At 35.4% G+C, this 18,301-nt stretch overlaps 1 protein-coding gene across 2 annotated transcripts in view; it reads right to left on the reverse strand.

The window, feature by feature from the left end:
• Positions 1 to 1,847: 1,847 nt before the first annotated feature.
• Positions 1,848 to 18,301, reverse strand: part of LOC149805132 (BCL11 transcription factor A-like) — a 269,645-nt gene continuing 253,191 nt past the window's right edge. For both annotated transcript variants that reach the window (XM_089947754.1, XM_089947764.1), the window contains exon 3: positions 1,848 to 16,581. In XM_089947754.1, coding sequence (XP_089803880.1) covers positions 14,357 to 16,581 — 2,225 coding nt within the window. In that variant the 3' untranslated portion in view covers positions 1,848 to 14,356. The remainder of the gene's footprint in view (positions 16,582 to 18,301) is intronic.

An 18,301-nucleotide genomic window follows, 5' to 3' on the forward strand; every position in this document is an offset into this window, starting at 1 on the left:
TACACCATTTCTTTTTTTCTTCAACTAATGAATGTTGAAACCGTCTCCTGTTCTTGAGCAAGAATACGATTTTCAAATTAGGCCCCGAGGCAACATTTTCATTTAGGCCCATACAGCGGACGGAAGGATGACAAACAGGCCATCGCGTAAATTCTGGTTTATGATAAGAAGAGCCAAAACAAAATCTTATTGAATGATCGATACCCAATTTTCTTAATAGGCACGTGCGAAGAGACACGAAACAGACGCATTAGGAGTATGTCGCTGAAGATTGAACAATTATAAAGAAACTGATTTTTCATGTAATTTTATTTGTGTCGTTAGCAGGATTTCTCCGTAAATGTATGTACAAGCTTAAATGTCTAAAGTACTATTAACCTTTTTTTCTTTTCTTTGCGGGGCTAGATTTTCTTGAAACACTCGCGTGTTTCTCTTTATTAAACAACAGCCAAAGCAATCTTGTTTACTTACGAGTTTAACAGTGTTTATAATAAAAACCTTCATTTGACACCTGCTTGCTATATAGAACCCGAGACTAACGTACTGTTAGAACGTAATATCTGAGAATTATAAAAAAAAAAACAATAACCCCATAATCATGCCACTTAAGTGAAATGGGTGTTGTCCACGATTCAGGCATCAGACCGGTTTTAACTGGTGCGACGCCTGCGAATGTGACATGACATCAACCGTAGTCAAAGAATTGCTATTGCACTAGCCGCTCGTGTGCATATTTTCGTGTTACCAAGACTTCTGTTGGCAGATATATACAGGCACTCAAGATGGACCATGATTGAAAAGATATAGCCCATCTAATTCGTTGGAAAACATTTTTTTTCTTCTTTTTTAAAAATCATCTTGTTTAACGAGATGAAAAGTCGCCATGTCATTGCTATTAGCACATGAAAACTGGCCAATCGATTTTTGAAGTTTTTCTTCACAATTTCAAACAAATTTCTTTTTTTGTGATCTTTAATTATATATGAAAATCGCACCTCGTTCGCCACAAGTCGTCTGCTTATCTCGCATCCAATTCTCACCTCTATAACAGGTACATTGCTTCGCGCCATTGCCATAACGAAGAGGTGGACATTCTGCATTTGCTCGATGTATTTACAGAAAGCATATTTCAAACCTATTTGGGTCGGGGCCCCCGAGCGCTCTCCGTTACGGATCACTGTCATCTCACCTCTGTCTGCGTGGGTTCGAGTCTAGGATTCGGCCAATGTGGGAATGTGAAAAAGCTTGCCAGTAGCTTCTCGTGGGTCGGTGGTTCTTCCCGGGTTCTACCTCCCCCATTAATACTGGCCGCCATACATAGCCTATCTTGTACTGAAAAATGGCGTTAAACCCCGCAACAACAAAAAATCAAACCTATTTGGGAATATTTCTAACACATAACTATTTTTTTAATCTTTGTGCGATAATCTGGCTTGGTATAATACACTTTATGCATTTGCATGTGTAAATCAAACTGTGTGTAAATGTGTGGAAATACAACGTTTTGAAGGAACAGCGGTGCAGAACAGTAAACCATGACGTGCGTACACCTTCGGCTATGTTTGGAAAAACTGGACATTTACCACGTGTATATGGATCACTTTCTGATAATTTAGTTGACAAAAATCGAGAAAAAAAAAGTTAACGTACAAAAATTTCGAAACTTCTCGTGTAGTTCTGTCAGTTTATTAGAACAATGCCTGTTCATTTTGGGTGAAAATGTGAAGTTACCCCCCCCCCCCCTTATAATAGGCACGAAACAGACTTGAACCCTGTATGATTCCTGTCTTCAATTTGAATGTTAATATTTTATGCAGAGTTTGGAGAAAGAGTCACAAGGAGAACTGTGAAGACAAAATATTTATTCAATTTACATGTACTTGGTACTGCCATACAAACATCCACATCATAAATACACAGAAGCTGAACTAAATGTTGGTACATCCCATGTACAGATAAGCTTGTGAAATAAATAAAGGCACGGGGCGAAGGGAGAGGTGATGGCTCAAAGTCACCGGCTGTATTTCTTTGTACATTTATCAACAACAAACACCGGGTCAGTGACAGTTTTCAAGACAAGCAGACGATGTTAAGAAGATAAAACCTGAATGAAAGTATATTATTTGTATAGTGGCTACTTTTCACCGATACAGAGCATCTTAGCATGCATATATATATATATATATATATATATATATATATATATATATATATATATATATATATAACATGTCATTTGGAAACCTGCCAATATTCCTGGATTACTGGTATGCAGTCGAACGGTTTGGTTGGGCAGTCGAATGGATTCTCACTGATGTTTAATGCTGCACCATCCTAGTATCATATCAACATGATTGTAAGTGCATTCGTCATTAACTTGCCTTGAAAATGGGTTATGAGACCCGGTTTTACGAGTGGTGACTTGTCTTTCTAATATCGGGCCAAACTGACCTGATGGTATCTACTACAATATATCTTTGTCGGCATTTCATTTTGGGACCATGAACCGTCCTTGTGCTTTGGAATAGTGCTGTACATTTTGGTATTTTGTTAAATAAACTTTTCTGGTTGCCAATCTTTGCAGGTCAGATATCTGACCTAATTAAATGACCGAATTAAAGATGGATACACTCTTTGTCAAAGTCAAAACAAATCCGGAATTGTTTCCTTTTTTTTAAATTGGAATGGAGAAAAGTTTTATGAGCCTATTTTATTTGTGTTGTCTCCATCTCTTTGGCCGAAGAACTAAATGAATATTTTTTTCAGAATCAAATACAAACTTCAAACTTTACCCTGACAAAGAAAATTATTGTTAATTTAAAAAGACAAGTCACTACCAAAGATTTTAACCAAACTCCTGTTTATTTCCTTAGATATATTTCGTCTAATATGCTGTAGTTCTTAAACAATTTGAAGAAAATAGAGAATATACAAATAAATGATACAGTCCGTTTGCTGTCCCGTGACTGACCTTAAAATTAAATTTTCTGTCAATTATGCACCCCCCTCCTTTAATACAGCTATTTCATTTTTTTCAGTAATTTTCAAAGGTGGTGTTGACATGTTTATTCTATACTTTAATAGTTTACAAACACTCACTTGAGTAGCAAAATTATCACATAGGTGCTGCTTGGTAGAATTAACAAAGGACTAGGTGTTATTGGCTACCGTCCAAGATTAACGTGTCATGACGCACACGAGAATGTCGTGCTGACTAAAATCACGGCACCAATTAACCCACAGATGGATTTAGTTACATTTATTAGACTGGATAAAATCCGTCATTTGTTGTTCCTATCGCATCAGATGCATAGAAAACTGATATTAACAAAGAATACAACTTTTTAGCTTGTAATTTATAAACTGTAAAACGAAAATGCCCCAAAATGTCATGGTAAGTCATCCTGAATAAATTTGAACATTTTTAGATCAGTACTTCTTAAACGTTTCCAATGTTAAGGACAGTCGAGGTGCATCGAACAGATTATACATACTCATGTTTAAAACACGATCCAAAACCACTGATGTGATATCTTCATACACCAAAATAACATGGCAAAATCACAGTATATAATAATCGGGATACCAAAAACAAATTTAACTGCTCAAAGAAAATGTAAAAATAAGTTATCCCTTATATTTCGTATGGCACTGAGAATTAATTTTAAAAAAACCCAAAACCTCTCCATCATCCCATCAACATTTATATATCTGGTCCCTGATTAAATGGAAGTGGCGTGATTGCGCTCGTGCAATGTTCCAACATTTTAACCTGATGCTCAGAAAAGCTAATGTGCAACACAGGCCCTTAAATTTAACTTCCTGCAATAAAAATCGTGACAGAATTGTTTTCTTTTAGCGGTTTATGACCTTTGCATATAACTGGAAAATAGAAATACTAGATCTTAGCTGAAAAATAAGCTAGTATATAATTCGTGTAGTAAATACTCCTAAATTTACGACTGCATTGTATAAAGCTTGGAGAAACACTTTTTTTGACGATTGTTTTAAAATGTCTTTGGAACACTGACAGACAAGCATCAAATTAAACAATGCGCCATGAAACACAAATCAGGGGCAATATATATAAGGCTGGAGAAGATGTGTGATGAAGAAATCTGACGGAAGACACCCTTACATTTGCACAGGATTCACCGGGAAAACATTGAAGACCATCTGCCAACGCAGAAAGAGTCAAACAAGTCTGTATTGTGCATGAAAGAATATGAACCTATCACACTGAAGATGGTCTTTCCATTTACAGTGTCTTCTAGGTGTCTTATCTCCCCCAGGCAGTACAACATCATGTTAAAATAACTGACAAAATAACATTTTCTACCTTTAAAATTATAGCATTTTTCATCTTTATAAATGAACCATGCAAGCAAAGATCTCTTGAAAGTTTAGCTAGAATACCTAATAAAACATCTGCAGAATGTTAAAGAATTTAACAAAGAAAATAGAAGAAAAATTTGATCTTCGTTATATGATGATCCTCCTCTACCAAAGCCCCTCCCCCTTTTTTTTTTAAAGGATGGATACATGACATTAAAACAAAAATAACAGGTTGGAATCTTGCTTAGACATATTCATGCAGTTGTTGAGCTGATCTCTGCTATGAATCTAGGAGACAGATCATTCATATTAATATAAATAATTACTTCTCAAAATAAAATTGGCAAATTCCTCGTTAAGAATAAAAAGTATGGCATTTTATAATATAAAATGACGAATTTTGCAGATAAAATGGTGTTCAGAAGCAAGAAAGTTACCTTAATATATCAATATTATGCAAAAGTTTAATTATTAATCTAACAGTGTCCACTGCCACCATCAGAAAATCTGGTACTAATAAACAGCAAGATATCAATGGAAAGGTTTTTGTGAAAAGAAAATTTAAAACAAATACACATCTCACATTTTTAAAATTCCTACAGTTGCTATCAAGGCATACAAGGTACATGTATGTAGATGCCCAACCCCAAAGACAATTGGATGAACTCACCATCTAGTTTCGCTAATCTGGCATTAAATTTTACATATATATATATATATATATATATATATATATATATATATATATATATATATATATACACACACACACACTAAACTCTAATTTAACCCCAAAATATACATTAAAATTTGGTCTAGAAATACCAGATTTCTGATGACAAATCAATATGTGGCACAAGAAAGTCTTCTTTGGAAGACAATACTAAAAATATGGCACTTTATAATGAAATCTTTCTACATACAGGTCAAAGGTGAAAGAAGTGTTATGTGAATCACATAAGATAAATGGCACACTTAAATTTCTATATTGGACAAGCATAATTCGGATGTGTCCAGCCATTTTAACAATGATGTGCTGAAAGACGCATTTAAAACTCTAACAAAAATCGAGAGTGAAATGAGATACATCCACACTTAACGACAGATTCAAACTTAAAATCATAGATCTATGTTTAACAAAATGTCGACGAGTGTACATCTACAAGCATGGAAAAAATGAGCTGAAACGTGTAAGACATACACTACAAGTACACTAAAATAAAACTTTGATCAGTAATGAAATATAAAAATATAACATGCCAACTTCAATGAGATGTTTATAGTAAATTTGTTACTATATTTCTGATGCTTATTCCTTGAACAGTTTTTTTCTTATTTAAAAAAACAAACTAGGGATCATAATATTATCATTTTACAACAAATAGTATATTTTTAGTATATTTAAAACATGCAATAGTCAGTTAAAAGTGGCTTCAAGATTTAAAACGGACTAAAATGAAGTCAGTCTATCATACCCAATATCATTATTAAAAAGGTGTCATTCTTTTGGAATACTTTTGAAATATGCAGCCAAAAAAAAAAAAATCTTTCTGAGCTGGAAGTTTTAAAAGTATGCATGGGTTTCTAATTTTGCCACAATGACAATTAAGTTCCACATCAACAACTGTGTTTTGAGCTTCAAGCATTAAAAATGATAATCCTTCAACAATAATCTGATAAAGTGATGAAGAATTCATAGGTCATTAAAATAAAAATTGTTGTAAAAACACGTTATAAATGTGCACGATACCATGCATAATAAAATGAGCACCAAACTGCCCAGAAATCCTAAACTTTTTATATACAAACGAGTAAAGTACACCATTCTTTGAAAGAATAGTACCATAGTACAAGATTGATGATGACATTTTTAGACTAATAAAATGAAATATACTGAACTGGATGAACTGTGCAGTCCTGATCATCAAAATTCCAGACAATTTCCATTTTGCCTGGTCCCTAGCCCTTGCTAGAGTGTAAGTTGGAACTATGGGTACCTTGCTGTATTTAGTGATTGTAGGGATTTTAGAATAAAGTTTGCATCATCACAAAACATAGCTGGAACTTGTACAGCTAAAAAAAATGCAGTTACCATATATATTCACTCATAAGTCAAACTGCAAAAATAAAGATCCAGATCTGCTGTATCATAATTTGCATGCAGATCTGAGTCTGTCTTTTGTTTTACTGATTACTCCTAACAAACTAGACAGACCAAGATTTGCCAGTGCAGTATACGATGGCAGATCTGGGTCTGTGCAGTTTGCAGCTGGTCTCATCTTATAAGTGACTAATATGATACATTGTCTCCACACACTATACAGAAGGCCCTCAATGGACCAAAGTTTTGCTGACCAAAAAGAATTTCAAGGAATTCAAGAGAAGACAATTTGTTCTTTTTGACTGCTAAGAGTTGAAACCATCTCATATGTTTGAGCAATAACATGATTTTCAAAGTAGCTTCTGTCCATGAGCCATCATGAACAAAAGATCAGCACCATTTTCATTAAAGAACAGCTAGACATTACAAGAAATCTGCTAATGTAAACCGAATGTCAATATAGCTATCCATATTGAAGAAGTGGTAATAAGATTGTAAATAATGCTGTTGTGGTGGCCATATTGGAGGTCAGATTTGCACCATTTTCATTTAGGACTAGCTAGACATTACAAGAAATGTGCTATGTAAACCCAATGTCAATTTAGCTATCCATCTAGAAGTAAAAGGAGTTCAAAGATGTGGTTCCCATATTTGCAGCTTTTCATTTGGAACGAACTAGCTATCATAAAAAGTAACTGGGCTATTATAAAAAGTCTTCGAGTGAAACCCTATATTATTATGTCTTTCCATTCAGGAGGAGAGCAATAACAAAATTTTCAAGATGACTGTCTTGGTGGCCATACTGGACCCACATGTCAGCACCAGTTTCATTCAGGACAAACTAGACATCATGAGGATTCGTTAGTCAAAACCCCATGCTGATCTGAGGATCCATTCAGAAAAAGTAGCAATAAAAAACAAAATCATGATGCCTGCTTAGGTGGCCATAATGGATGTCAAAGTGGAACAATTTTTCTAATTGGAAAAAAAACCTGCAAATAAGAAGCACTCTGGTGAAAAACTCCATCTGGTACGACATTCTGTTCAGAAGCAGTAGGGATAACAAAATTTCAAGATGGCTGCCATGGTGGCCACAATGGATGTCACATTGGTACCAATGTTATTTATACTCAACTAAACATTATATGCAGTTTACCAGTCAAAAAACACCATGGTGATATACGACCAACCATTCAGAAGTAATGGTAAGATTTTCAAGATGGTGATAGTGTTGGTCATACTTGATGTCTGAACATCATCAATTTCATTCAGGACCAAACAGATCAAGAGATGAGCAAGTAAACTTTCATAGCAATCCTCCAAGTAGTTCAGGAGAAATTGCACTAACAAACTTGTGCCAACGGACTGACAGTCTATGACCAGTAGAGCCAAAAATACTTGTGATTCCAATTTTTCCAAGGGTTATGAAAAAAATCGTTTTCACATACAAGTCACATCTTTCAGGATATATGTACATGTGAATGTGAACATTCAATCCTCTATAGAAAATAGTTTAAAACCTTAAGATGAAACTATCGAAAGAGAAAACCATTAAACAACTGATGAATTGAGATTAAAACAATGTCTCTACAAGACAAAAGGAATATTAGCAAGTATGAATGAGAGAAGTCAAAACTAGATACACACACAATCTACTCACAAGTAGAGTCAAAACTGCAAACAACAAACATCCTGATCTGCCGTCACATAATGCATCTGAAGATCAGGGTCTATGCTGTTTGTTCTATTGATTACTCCTAACAAACTGTACAGATGCAGATCTAACATGCCGATCTAGGTCTGTGTAGTTTGCAGCTGAACTCTTATAAAGTGAGTGCATACAATACACACATTTCAACACTGTAATGGAAAAATCTGCATTGTTTGATAGGGAAAGTTTTGCTTCACAATCAAAACCTGTTACAAATCCAGTTGTTCTGGCAACATCTTGTCATTACGTTATGTAGGAACAATATAGTATTTCACTGCTATAAAATGTTTGCTTATGTTACCTGGAGATATAAGCAAATATAAAAAATAAAAATGCATTATTTAAAGTCCTACAAAATTGAAAAGACTGAAGAACTTTGTAAGTGAAATTTTCACAAATGGGTAAATTGTGCCACTTTACTTAGAAACACTGTTATCTGAGGCATCCCAAACATGATTTTACAATTAGGTGCAGTTAACATACAAGCATAGGAATTTGTATACATAAAAAAAAAACAATAGAACAAGTCTGAAATTGAAATCAGAAGCATTCACAACTGTCCATGCCATTATAGTTAAATAAATTCAGAATGTAAAAAATTTTATGTACGAAAAACAAAAACATTGTATTATTAATAATCATGGATGTGACACTATCCATTTTCTAATGATATAGTTGTCCTCCATTTTTCCATGCAATAAATACAATATTGCACTATTTAAGAAATGTGATGATATTTATTCCCTGGTTAGACTGTGGGCACAGTTAACAGCACAGTTTTTATTTCATTATGTACATACGGGTCTATGTAACATATCAACTACAAATAGCATAGATTAAGGTCAATCACAACATCACTTGTTCCTTTCTTTTAACGCAAAAGAGGCTTGGACAGTTGTGGACTAACTTGCATCTAACTGATGCCAAATTTTGCCAAAAAACAAGCATGCCTTCCATAAAAGGAGTGGGTGGCATTTGTTACTATAGCAGCTGGTACCATATGTTTGCTTACAAGTTAAGTCCAACTGCAAACTGAACAGATCCAAATCTGCCGTTGCAGAATATGCTGTCAGATCTCGGTCTGTGCAGTCTGTTAGGACTGATCAGTAGAATGAACAACACAGATCCTAATCTGTAGGCGCATTATGCTACGGCAGATCTGAATCTTTGTTGTTTGCAGTTTGACTTGACCTGTAAGCAAGTATATAAGGTATGTGTTATCCTTTAGATGGTTCTCCTAATGGCAGATATGCACTGCCCAAGGTTAATTCTAGGTCCAGAAACTGATGAGTGATATTCTGATTGGACCAAAGCTGTGCTACTTGATTAAGGTTAACTATTTTAGAAAATTATTATAAACAGTTAAAACAAAATAGTCCCATTAGGCACAAATGAACCTAAATGATTTATCTGTGGGGTTTATTTAGGCACAAATGACCCTAATGTTTGGTCTGTGGGGTATTTGTAGTTGACCCTAAACTTAAGACCAGGATGTACAAAATTTGTATAAAGATACAGCAAACAAATCTCCAACTCAATGCATGTAATTATGGGCACGTCATATATGTCAATCATTACTACTTACTTCAACCTATATATATATATATATATATCATCAAAGCAGATATGATGCAGTCATATATATATATTTTTATATATAGTATATACTAATTCTACAATAAAATTTGAAAAGTTGAAGCAAAATGCGCCCTTTTCAACAGATAATGAAACCATTACAATTGCTGATATTGTATTTCTGCTGCCAGTTTGCTGCTTTAAGTCCAGAGGAAACAAGTCCACCCAAATTCTTCAACCACTCTTTCTTGAAGCACATTGAGAAGTTGTTATGAATCATGAAAAAGAAAGTTTAATGTGTCTGCTCTTTTCACGTCTTTGTCCATATACTCTGCCATCATATCAGAAGTGTATGGAATCAAATCTTCTCCATTTTTATAAATGCTTTTAGAGAAAGAAAATAATAAACAAAAAAAAAACCACTATCCATATCTCTCACTGTAAAATGACCATATATACTAACTTGTAAGTTGAGTCAAATTGCAAACAATGAAGATCCTGATCTGCTGTATCATTGTTCTAATGATTACTCCTAACTAACTGCAAAGACCCGGATTGCTGATACATAATGCACTGGCAAATCTGTGTCAATGCAGTTTGCAATTAGTCTTACAAGCAATTATAAACGGTAGGTGCTACGAGTCCACAAAATCAGAATACGATCCTGAAGTGTTGGTGATAACAGTTGTAGTATACAGCACTTAATAAATATGTATGCATGTAGAATGTATCAAAAGGTGGACAATTCATGACCTGCTGCCTTGGGGAAATGTGTGGTACACGTCCTTGCATCCATTTTGAAATGATTCCTTGTTTGTTTCAACATAACTGTATATTTCAGCATGCAAAAAGGGCTTAAATATTGTAGGACTTCAAAGAGAGAAGATTAAAAAATGAAATCCTCACAAGTGAATGCGTACAAAAAAGAGAATCTGTAAAAAAAAAAAAGGCTTTCATAATATTTTCATTACAATAAAAATACGAAGCATGCATGGAAATTTTAAAATGTCTGAGAGTAAGAATTCATAGTTATCAAATATACATGATGTCGTTCAGTCACCTCAATATGGCACGGATTAATATTCAATGATATCCAAGCCCTGAAGCCATTTATATCGAGATTGAACTTTGCTGCTATCATAAACATTCGCGCTGCCTTTTAGGCTAAGCCATGGGCCCCATGCGAAAATGTTTCTTGTGAACATATACATGCAAAACAGTCTGTCTCAAAGTCATTCCACAGAATTACATTTTTTTCCATGGCAATATATACAAGCAAAAAAACCCAACAAAAAACAATCCATGATGACCCAACGTTTTGCATTAATCTCTGCTGTTGTACAAATTAGAGTCACTTTATTGCAGTGACTTCATGAGATAAATGCAAAGTTTCAAACTTTCTCCTATGTGTAGTTCAGTCCTAGAAAAATAGCCGATCTCCAAACTTCAACAACAAACCAATATATCTTAATAAGGCAGTAAATTAAAATTGTGTACAATTCTGAAGGATGTATAGTGCATGCCATTTTTCTGTCCACCAGTGTGGAAAAGTGAGAAAATCATCTGATAACACCCTATGAGTATATATAAACACAGCACGATTTCTTAGATTCCATGTCTTCTCATCAACGTGATTAGGTATTTAGCTGATGTCAACACATAACAATTCTATTTAATAATGCAAAATGGTTGCTGTGAAATTTCCAATCATTTTTTAAGGCTGCAATAGTTCTTCAAGTGTTTTTCTTTGAAAAAAAATTGTACATTCTGTTCACAGATATAAAGATATAAAATTTCCCCATAAATTAATGCATTTTTTCAACAAATAAAAAATGCTCGGGGATGGCAATTAGAGTTTTGGTAATGTACCATTATTTACTGATTTTGTTTTTGACGAAGTGCTTCAAGACCTGTTACATTTATGACAAGACATGAAAATTAAAGATACTCTAACGTCTGAAAAATATTGTAAATCCATGAACAGATGTATGATTAAATTTCAATATGATACAATTTTATCATGTATTTAGATACTTCTAACAGGCTGGTACATTTATAACTTGTAAGTTGCCTACATTTTAAGCTTTTGTTGAAAGTATTGATGAAAAATGCCTCCAAGTAAAGAAATTCTCTAAGGAAATTACTTAACTACATATTATAGCCAGTATTAACACAAAAGCACCAATGAAAAGTTGTCATGGAAATGAGACTGGTTGCTGATGTTGAAAATACAAAATGAGAACAACTGAAAAATACAAATGCAGTCACCCAGTATACAGACTGGATCCATTCAAACATATCTAGACATAAATCCTACAAATAACAACCCTGTACACCAGTCTGTGACTACATAACATGGGTATAGTAACATCCACTAACATTTGTAACAAACAGAACAACATGTAATATCAATATAACAGCTCAAGTAGAAACTGGCTTATAATTGATGCGAAAATGTAAAAGATAACTTGTTCAACCCATGTGCTACACTTGAAGTATCAATTTTCTAATAATAAATATTAATTTAATATAGATTTTTGAGTAAAATTAAAATCAGAAACAAAACTTCTCATCAAAATTTGATAGTTTTCGAAAATGGGTGACAAAGTCTCCTATGAATAGTTTTTCATGAAAGCACATTAAGTTAAACATGGAAAAAATTCATTGCATACTCTATATGGGTCATTTAGTGCAAGTTATATACAAAGCCAATTTTCACTGGATATAAAATTCGAAGGTGAAAAATTGAGCATAACTTGTGAAATGTAACTTGGACATGAAATTTTGATTCTTATTCATTGTTCATGCAGCACAGGTCATGACAAGAAATAAGGATCAAGCATCTTTTTGAAAACCTCAACTTTATGATATTGCTGGACACAATCATTCCTGAACATTACTCTGAATATTACATCTTACACTAAATAAATATTGTTGAACTGAACGATTTGTTTTCTATCAGATTATCTGAGAATAAAACATAGCTGTCACATTTATGACCAAAATTTATTCTCTGTATTTGCACTCGGAGCAAATTTTGCTGTCTATACAATTACTTGACTATCATTACTACACGTGTCCATGCAACACTAGTACTCCCATCAAATAAAGCAAATGAAGTGATAAACTCGAAACCTAACTGTGGACATAACTTGGTAAAATTTGATCACAAAACAGTTCAAATCAATCTTGGATACAAGTCTCTTAAATGCAAAATTTAACACCAAATTTGGTACCTGCTTAAAAATATTCAGCAGACGCAATTTAGTTCTGTTTGGTATTTTACAACAGTCAAGCCAATGACAATTTGCATCATGCAGAGGTTAATGATGCTCAGTGTACTGTCTGATGGAAACACTGCAGCAGCCAACAAGCTTGCTTTAGGCAGAATGTAAATTAAAATTTGCAATGTTCACAGCATGATGGGAGGGACAGGTGTAGTACCACAACCCCCTTCCATAGATATGGTGAGGGCATAAACTAGTACCATATATACTCACTTGTAAGACAATTCCAACTGCAAACTGCATAGACCCAGATCTGCCAGTGTATAATGCAATGGTAGATCTGGGTCTGAGCAGTTTGATAGGAGTAATCAGTAGAACAAACATCACAGACCCAGATCTGCAGATGCATTATGCTATGGCAGATCAGGATGATCATTATTTGCAGTTTGACCATTATTATAAGCGAGTATATATAGTACCATATTTTAATCACTGGACGGCATGTCCCTAACTGCAGACAGCATAGACCCTGCTCTGCCATCACTGCAGGGTCTACAGAGTCAGAGCTACCATGACATCATCAGCATTCATAGTCTAAAGATTGTAAACTGCATTATATGGTGGCATGTACAGGTCAACGTTGTCCTCATTTGGGTACTCAGTATGCTTGGATAAACATGGAACGACTTGGAAAATGATCTACTGCAAGACATCCCAGAATCCGACTTAAATGCTTTAATCTAAAACTATTTTGTTTCCTTAAGTGTAATTATTTCCTCTTGAATTATTCTTTCATATGAAATGTGTCTATTGCAATTTTAGCAAGAAGTATTAAAAATATCAAATATAAATTATATGAAAAACTCTGAATTACATGTACTTTCATTTTCTTTTGCAAATTTCCCCACAATTTCTTTCAATTTTTTGTATTAAAAAAAGTCATTGTGAATAGGTTGGATTATATAAACAACGATGTTGTTCAAACACAATACAAGACATTAACATGAAGTGAACATAGCAAAAATGGCAATTAATCAATCTCATTAAAAAATCATTAACAGTAGTTGAAAGATCTTGTTACAATGGAAAATGTACCTAAGAACATTGAATGTCTCAACAACCTTGTGTTTGAATCAACTTCCCCTAACACCATTCAGTTGTTTTCCTCTTTTGCTTTTTTGTTTATTCCTTTTTCCTCCTCCATGACGCATCTGTAAGTTGTTGCAGATCGTCATGTTCTAATTATAGTATAAAAACTATTAACAATTAATTTATTCTATAAAACTCTCAATCCCACCAGTGTAAGGGGCCTCTCCTTGTTACTGAGAACACTACAATTACATCACTGGAATTTTATATTAAAAAAAGTAGGGGAAGTGTTTGTTGAGAAAATCTAACAATATTTGTTCATATGTTTGATACAGAAGCACTACTATCCGATTCGGTTTCATGTAGAAGCCTGGCCTGATGATTTTCCACACACTTTCTCATATGTTTCTCTAGTGTACTGGGTACTGAGAATGGCATGCCACAAAATTTGCATTTATACACATCTTTACCCAGCCGACCATGTGTTTTCATGTGCCGAGTGAGCTTGCTGGATTGTGCACATGCATAGCTACATAGTGCACATTTGTATGGTTTCTCACCTGTATGGCTTCGGCGATGCACTGTCAAGTTGCTGCAATTCTTGAAGATTTTTCCACAATATTCACATGTGTCATTACGCCTATCTTTTCTTGGGGTTGGAGTTCCATTCGTTGCCAAACGATTACTCGGACCTGGCTTGGGTGAGTCAATGGATTTCAAGGCACTTTCTGGATTGTTGGATGAGTTAAAGCCATTTTGATTCAGATCTCCTTCCAGTGGGAAGCTAGACAGTGGAAACCGACTGGGGTAAAAATCTGGAGGGGGAACAGTTGGTGGGAACCACAAATTAGCATAGAAATTCTCCATGCCTCGTATACGAGGTGGAAATGAAGAGATATTGGTTGAGTTCTCTGATGGCTCTGTCTTGACAGAATTGGACAAGGACAAAGAGTTTGAATCTTGCTCTGACTTATTTTCGCGACTAGTTCCCGACTGATTCTCCCCCCGTTTTGCTTCTTCTTCTGTTTCAGACATGTTTTTTGAGCATGAATCACTGGAATCTTGCTTTATATTCTCAGCTATAGCTTGCTGAAAAGCCTCGTTGTATGTTTGTATATTTTTTAGTCCTGTTTTCTCCATGACTTCTGATAGCAGAGATGCCTTGTCCTGCAGATTTGATGGAGGTATATGCTCCTCCTTTGAGAGTTCATTGGTTATAGTTTGTTCAATTCTCTTGTTAAATAACCGTGCTGCCAGTTCACTGTGAGATGGAGACCTGTCATGTGCCATTTCCTTCTCTTTCAGATCCTCAATGGATCTACCACGGTCACGAATTTCCTCCAAGCATTCCATTTCTTCTTCCTCTTCTTCCATTTCTTCTTCCATCTCCTCCTCCTCCTCTTCTTCCTCCTCCTCATTGTCCTCCTCCTCCTCTTCCTCTTGGCTGCCAGGTTTGCTGGAGTCTGGAGTGCTGCTTGTTGATGGATGGCTGCCTTCAGAGGCATTGGACAAGTTAGAGGACTGAGACATTCCTGATGCTGGGGATTTGTTCATGTGGGTCTTCATGTGTCGTTTCAATTTGCTCTGTTGTGTGCATGCATGTGGACACATGGGACATTTAAAGGGTTTCTCACCAGTGTGTGATCTCCGATGTACAATTAAGTTGCTCTGGAAACGGAATGCCTTTCCACAAAACTCACAAGACTTATGCTTAGCTGGAGGAGTTACACTTCCTGCGCCATGTGTGCCTGGGCTTTCCTGTTTTTTCTCTGCCTCTGTCGAGACAATACTTGTGGCTGCTGGGGGTGTGACTGATGTAAATAAGTTTCCTGAAGAAACTGAGCTTGGTGTTGAGAATGGAGGGGTGCGTTTTCTGACTGGTGGCGAGGCTGAAGAGGATGTGGCCAATTCTTTCAAGCGTTGAGAGTAGAAGTCTAGACCCTCAATTCTAGATCGTTGAAATGGACTATGGAAAGGGGAAGAAGTACCTGGATCAAATGAAGGGAGAGCAACAAAACTTTGGAGGTTTGATCGATGAGAGAAAGGATCACTTGAAAAATCCATCCGGAAATCTGTTCCTGGTGGACGGCTGAATGGACTAATTCGAGAAATTGGTGACAGCGGGTGCCGTTCAAAAGCTGGCATTCTTGGAAACATGAAAGAAGCATGCGGGGATGAATGACTTGAAGAAAGAGGCCCATCACTGTTTGCTGCTAAAGTCAATGATGGGGGTGTTCTCAAATTCTCCAAGTCACGTTGGTGTGATTCATCTGCTTTGAAGGGTCCCTGCAAGCCTAAGGGCTGGGTTATCTTGTGAAGTGGTAAATGTGGAGCTGAGGGATGGCTTCTTATCTGACCAAGTGAATCAAGCTGATTTTCATATAATCTATCCTCCCCCCTAAGGGAGCTAGGAGAAGGTGTAATAGGACGCTCCTTTGGGGTTACATAGATTTTCAACCCATGTTCTCGCTGAGCATGTTGCATTAACGACCAAGCTGAGCTGTACGTCTTTTTGCAGGTTTCACACGTAAACTTTGATGGCTCTGAAAGGAGAAAAAAGGTTGATGTAGTTTTGTACAAGACAAAAGTTTATATCTATTTTATAATAAACTCTCTTATCATTAAGAATATAGTGGTCTCCCTCTTGAGAAAAGCCAACCTTTTATAAGGTCACCTTAAATGACAACAAAGAAGTATATTTCAATCATCGTCACCCATTTGCATAGTAATCAATCATTACCTCATTTCTTGAACATTTCTTCCTTTCATTACGTTAAAAAGTAATATTATATTTTTACTTACATATCTGCATTTATCTTAATTTCTATTTTTTTTATTACAGCTACGTATATCATAAAAGCTGACATATCTGATAAAAAACAACCACTCCGGCATCCTAGTGGTTAGAGCGTCGGCTTCAGATGCGGGAGGTCATGGGTTTTCAATCCTCAGCAGAGTCATACCAAAGACTTACAAAAATGGTACTAACAGCTGCCTCGCTTGGCGCTCAGCATTAAGAGGTTAGTGTTAGGACTGGTCAGCCTGGTGTCAGGATGATGTGACTGGGTGGGACATCATGCTACATGTCTGTGGCATGATGCCCCAGTGCAAGATATCACTATAAACTGCCACACTGCAGACATCGTAGTGATATGATTGAATTTTTTAAAAAGCTACATTAAAAATCCAAATCACACACACACACACACACAAGTGATAATAGTTTTGGAATCGTTAATTTTGTGTGATCATTTCTTAAAACTGAAATTTCCAGATAACCTTCATTTTATTTCTTCCCAATCTTTAAATTATTGCAAAGTGGATATAAACTAATTGAATTAGAGCATGGACTTGGCTGGTTCCTCTAAAAATAAAGGACCCTCATCTTGGACTGGAGATCAGAGAAAATTTAATGGCATCCACAGCATGATTCACAAATTATTTAAACAGAACTAGGCACAGTAAAACTGGTCTCCTAGGACAGGTGGTTTCTTGTTACAAGTTATCACATTATATAGTTGACCCTCATTATAATGCTGTCATGGAGGGATTGAAGTGCCATCAATTATTATAAGCAATGTCACCTAATACCAAGGTAGTTTAATATCAGAACAACATTCATCCCTGAACTGGAATTTATGATCAAACTGGTGTTATATGAAGGGCCATACCCTGCTGAGGTATGTTAAAGTGAAGGACTATTTATAACAGAAATGATCAGTCCTGAAAAAATAATATAAAGGTAAGGTCACTCTGTCTTACAGGCATTCATAAGTCTTGTCAATCTTTAATTCAAGTAAGTGTTGATATTCTATAGATTTCTTGATTATGTATTGAATAAAAACAAAAATCCACTGATTTATTAGATCCGGTCAAAATTCATCTGTTTTTATTATTATTGTGTAAAACAATCTGAGATTGACAATTTATTATCAATACCATGAAAATGCCAAATAAATTTTTGGTTACATGCAATATGTGCATAACCAAGTAGATTTCTAGACCTGCTGTCTCTAATTATAAGACAAAACCAACTGCAAACCGCACAGACCCAACTCTGCCGTCGCATAACGTACTAGCAGCTTTGGGTCTGTACAATTTGTGAGGAGTAATCAGCAGAACAAGCAACACAGACCCTGATCTGCTGGTGCACTATGCTATGGTAGATCTGGATCTTTGTTGTTTGCAGTTTGGTTTGTCTTATGAGTGAGTACATATGGTATATGGTAAATTTAGTAATTTAACTTATACAAAATAAAATAG

This window comes from Sinohyriopsis cumingii, chromosome 2 (genome assembly GCF_028554795.1).
Source record: "Sinohyriopsis cumingii isolate HCF-2022 chromosome 2, ASM2855479v2, whole genome shotgun sequence".
Taxonomy (NCBI): Eukaryota; Metazoa; Mollusca; class Bivalvia; order Unionida; family Unionidae; genus Sinohyriopsis; species Sinohyriopsis cumingii.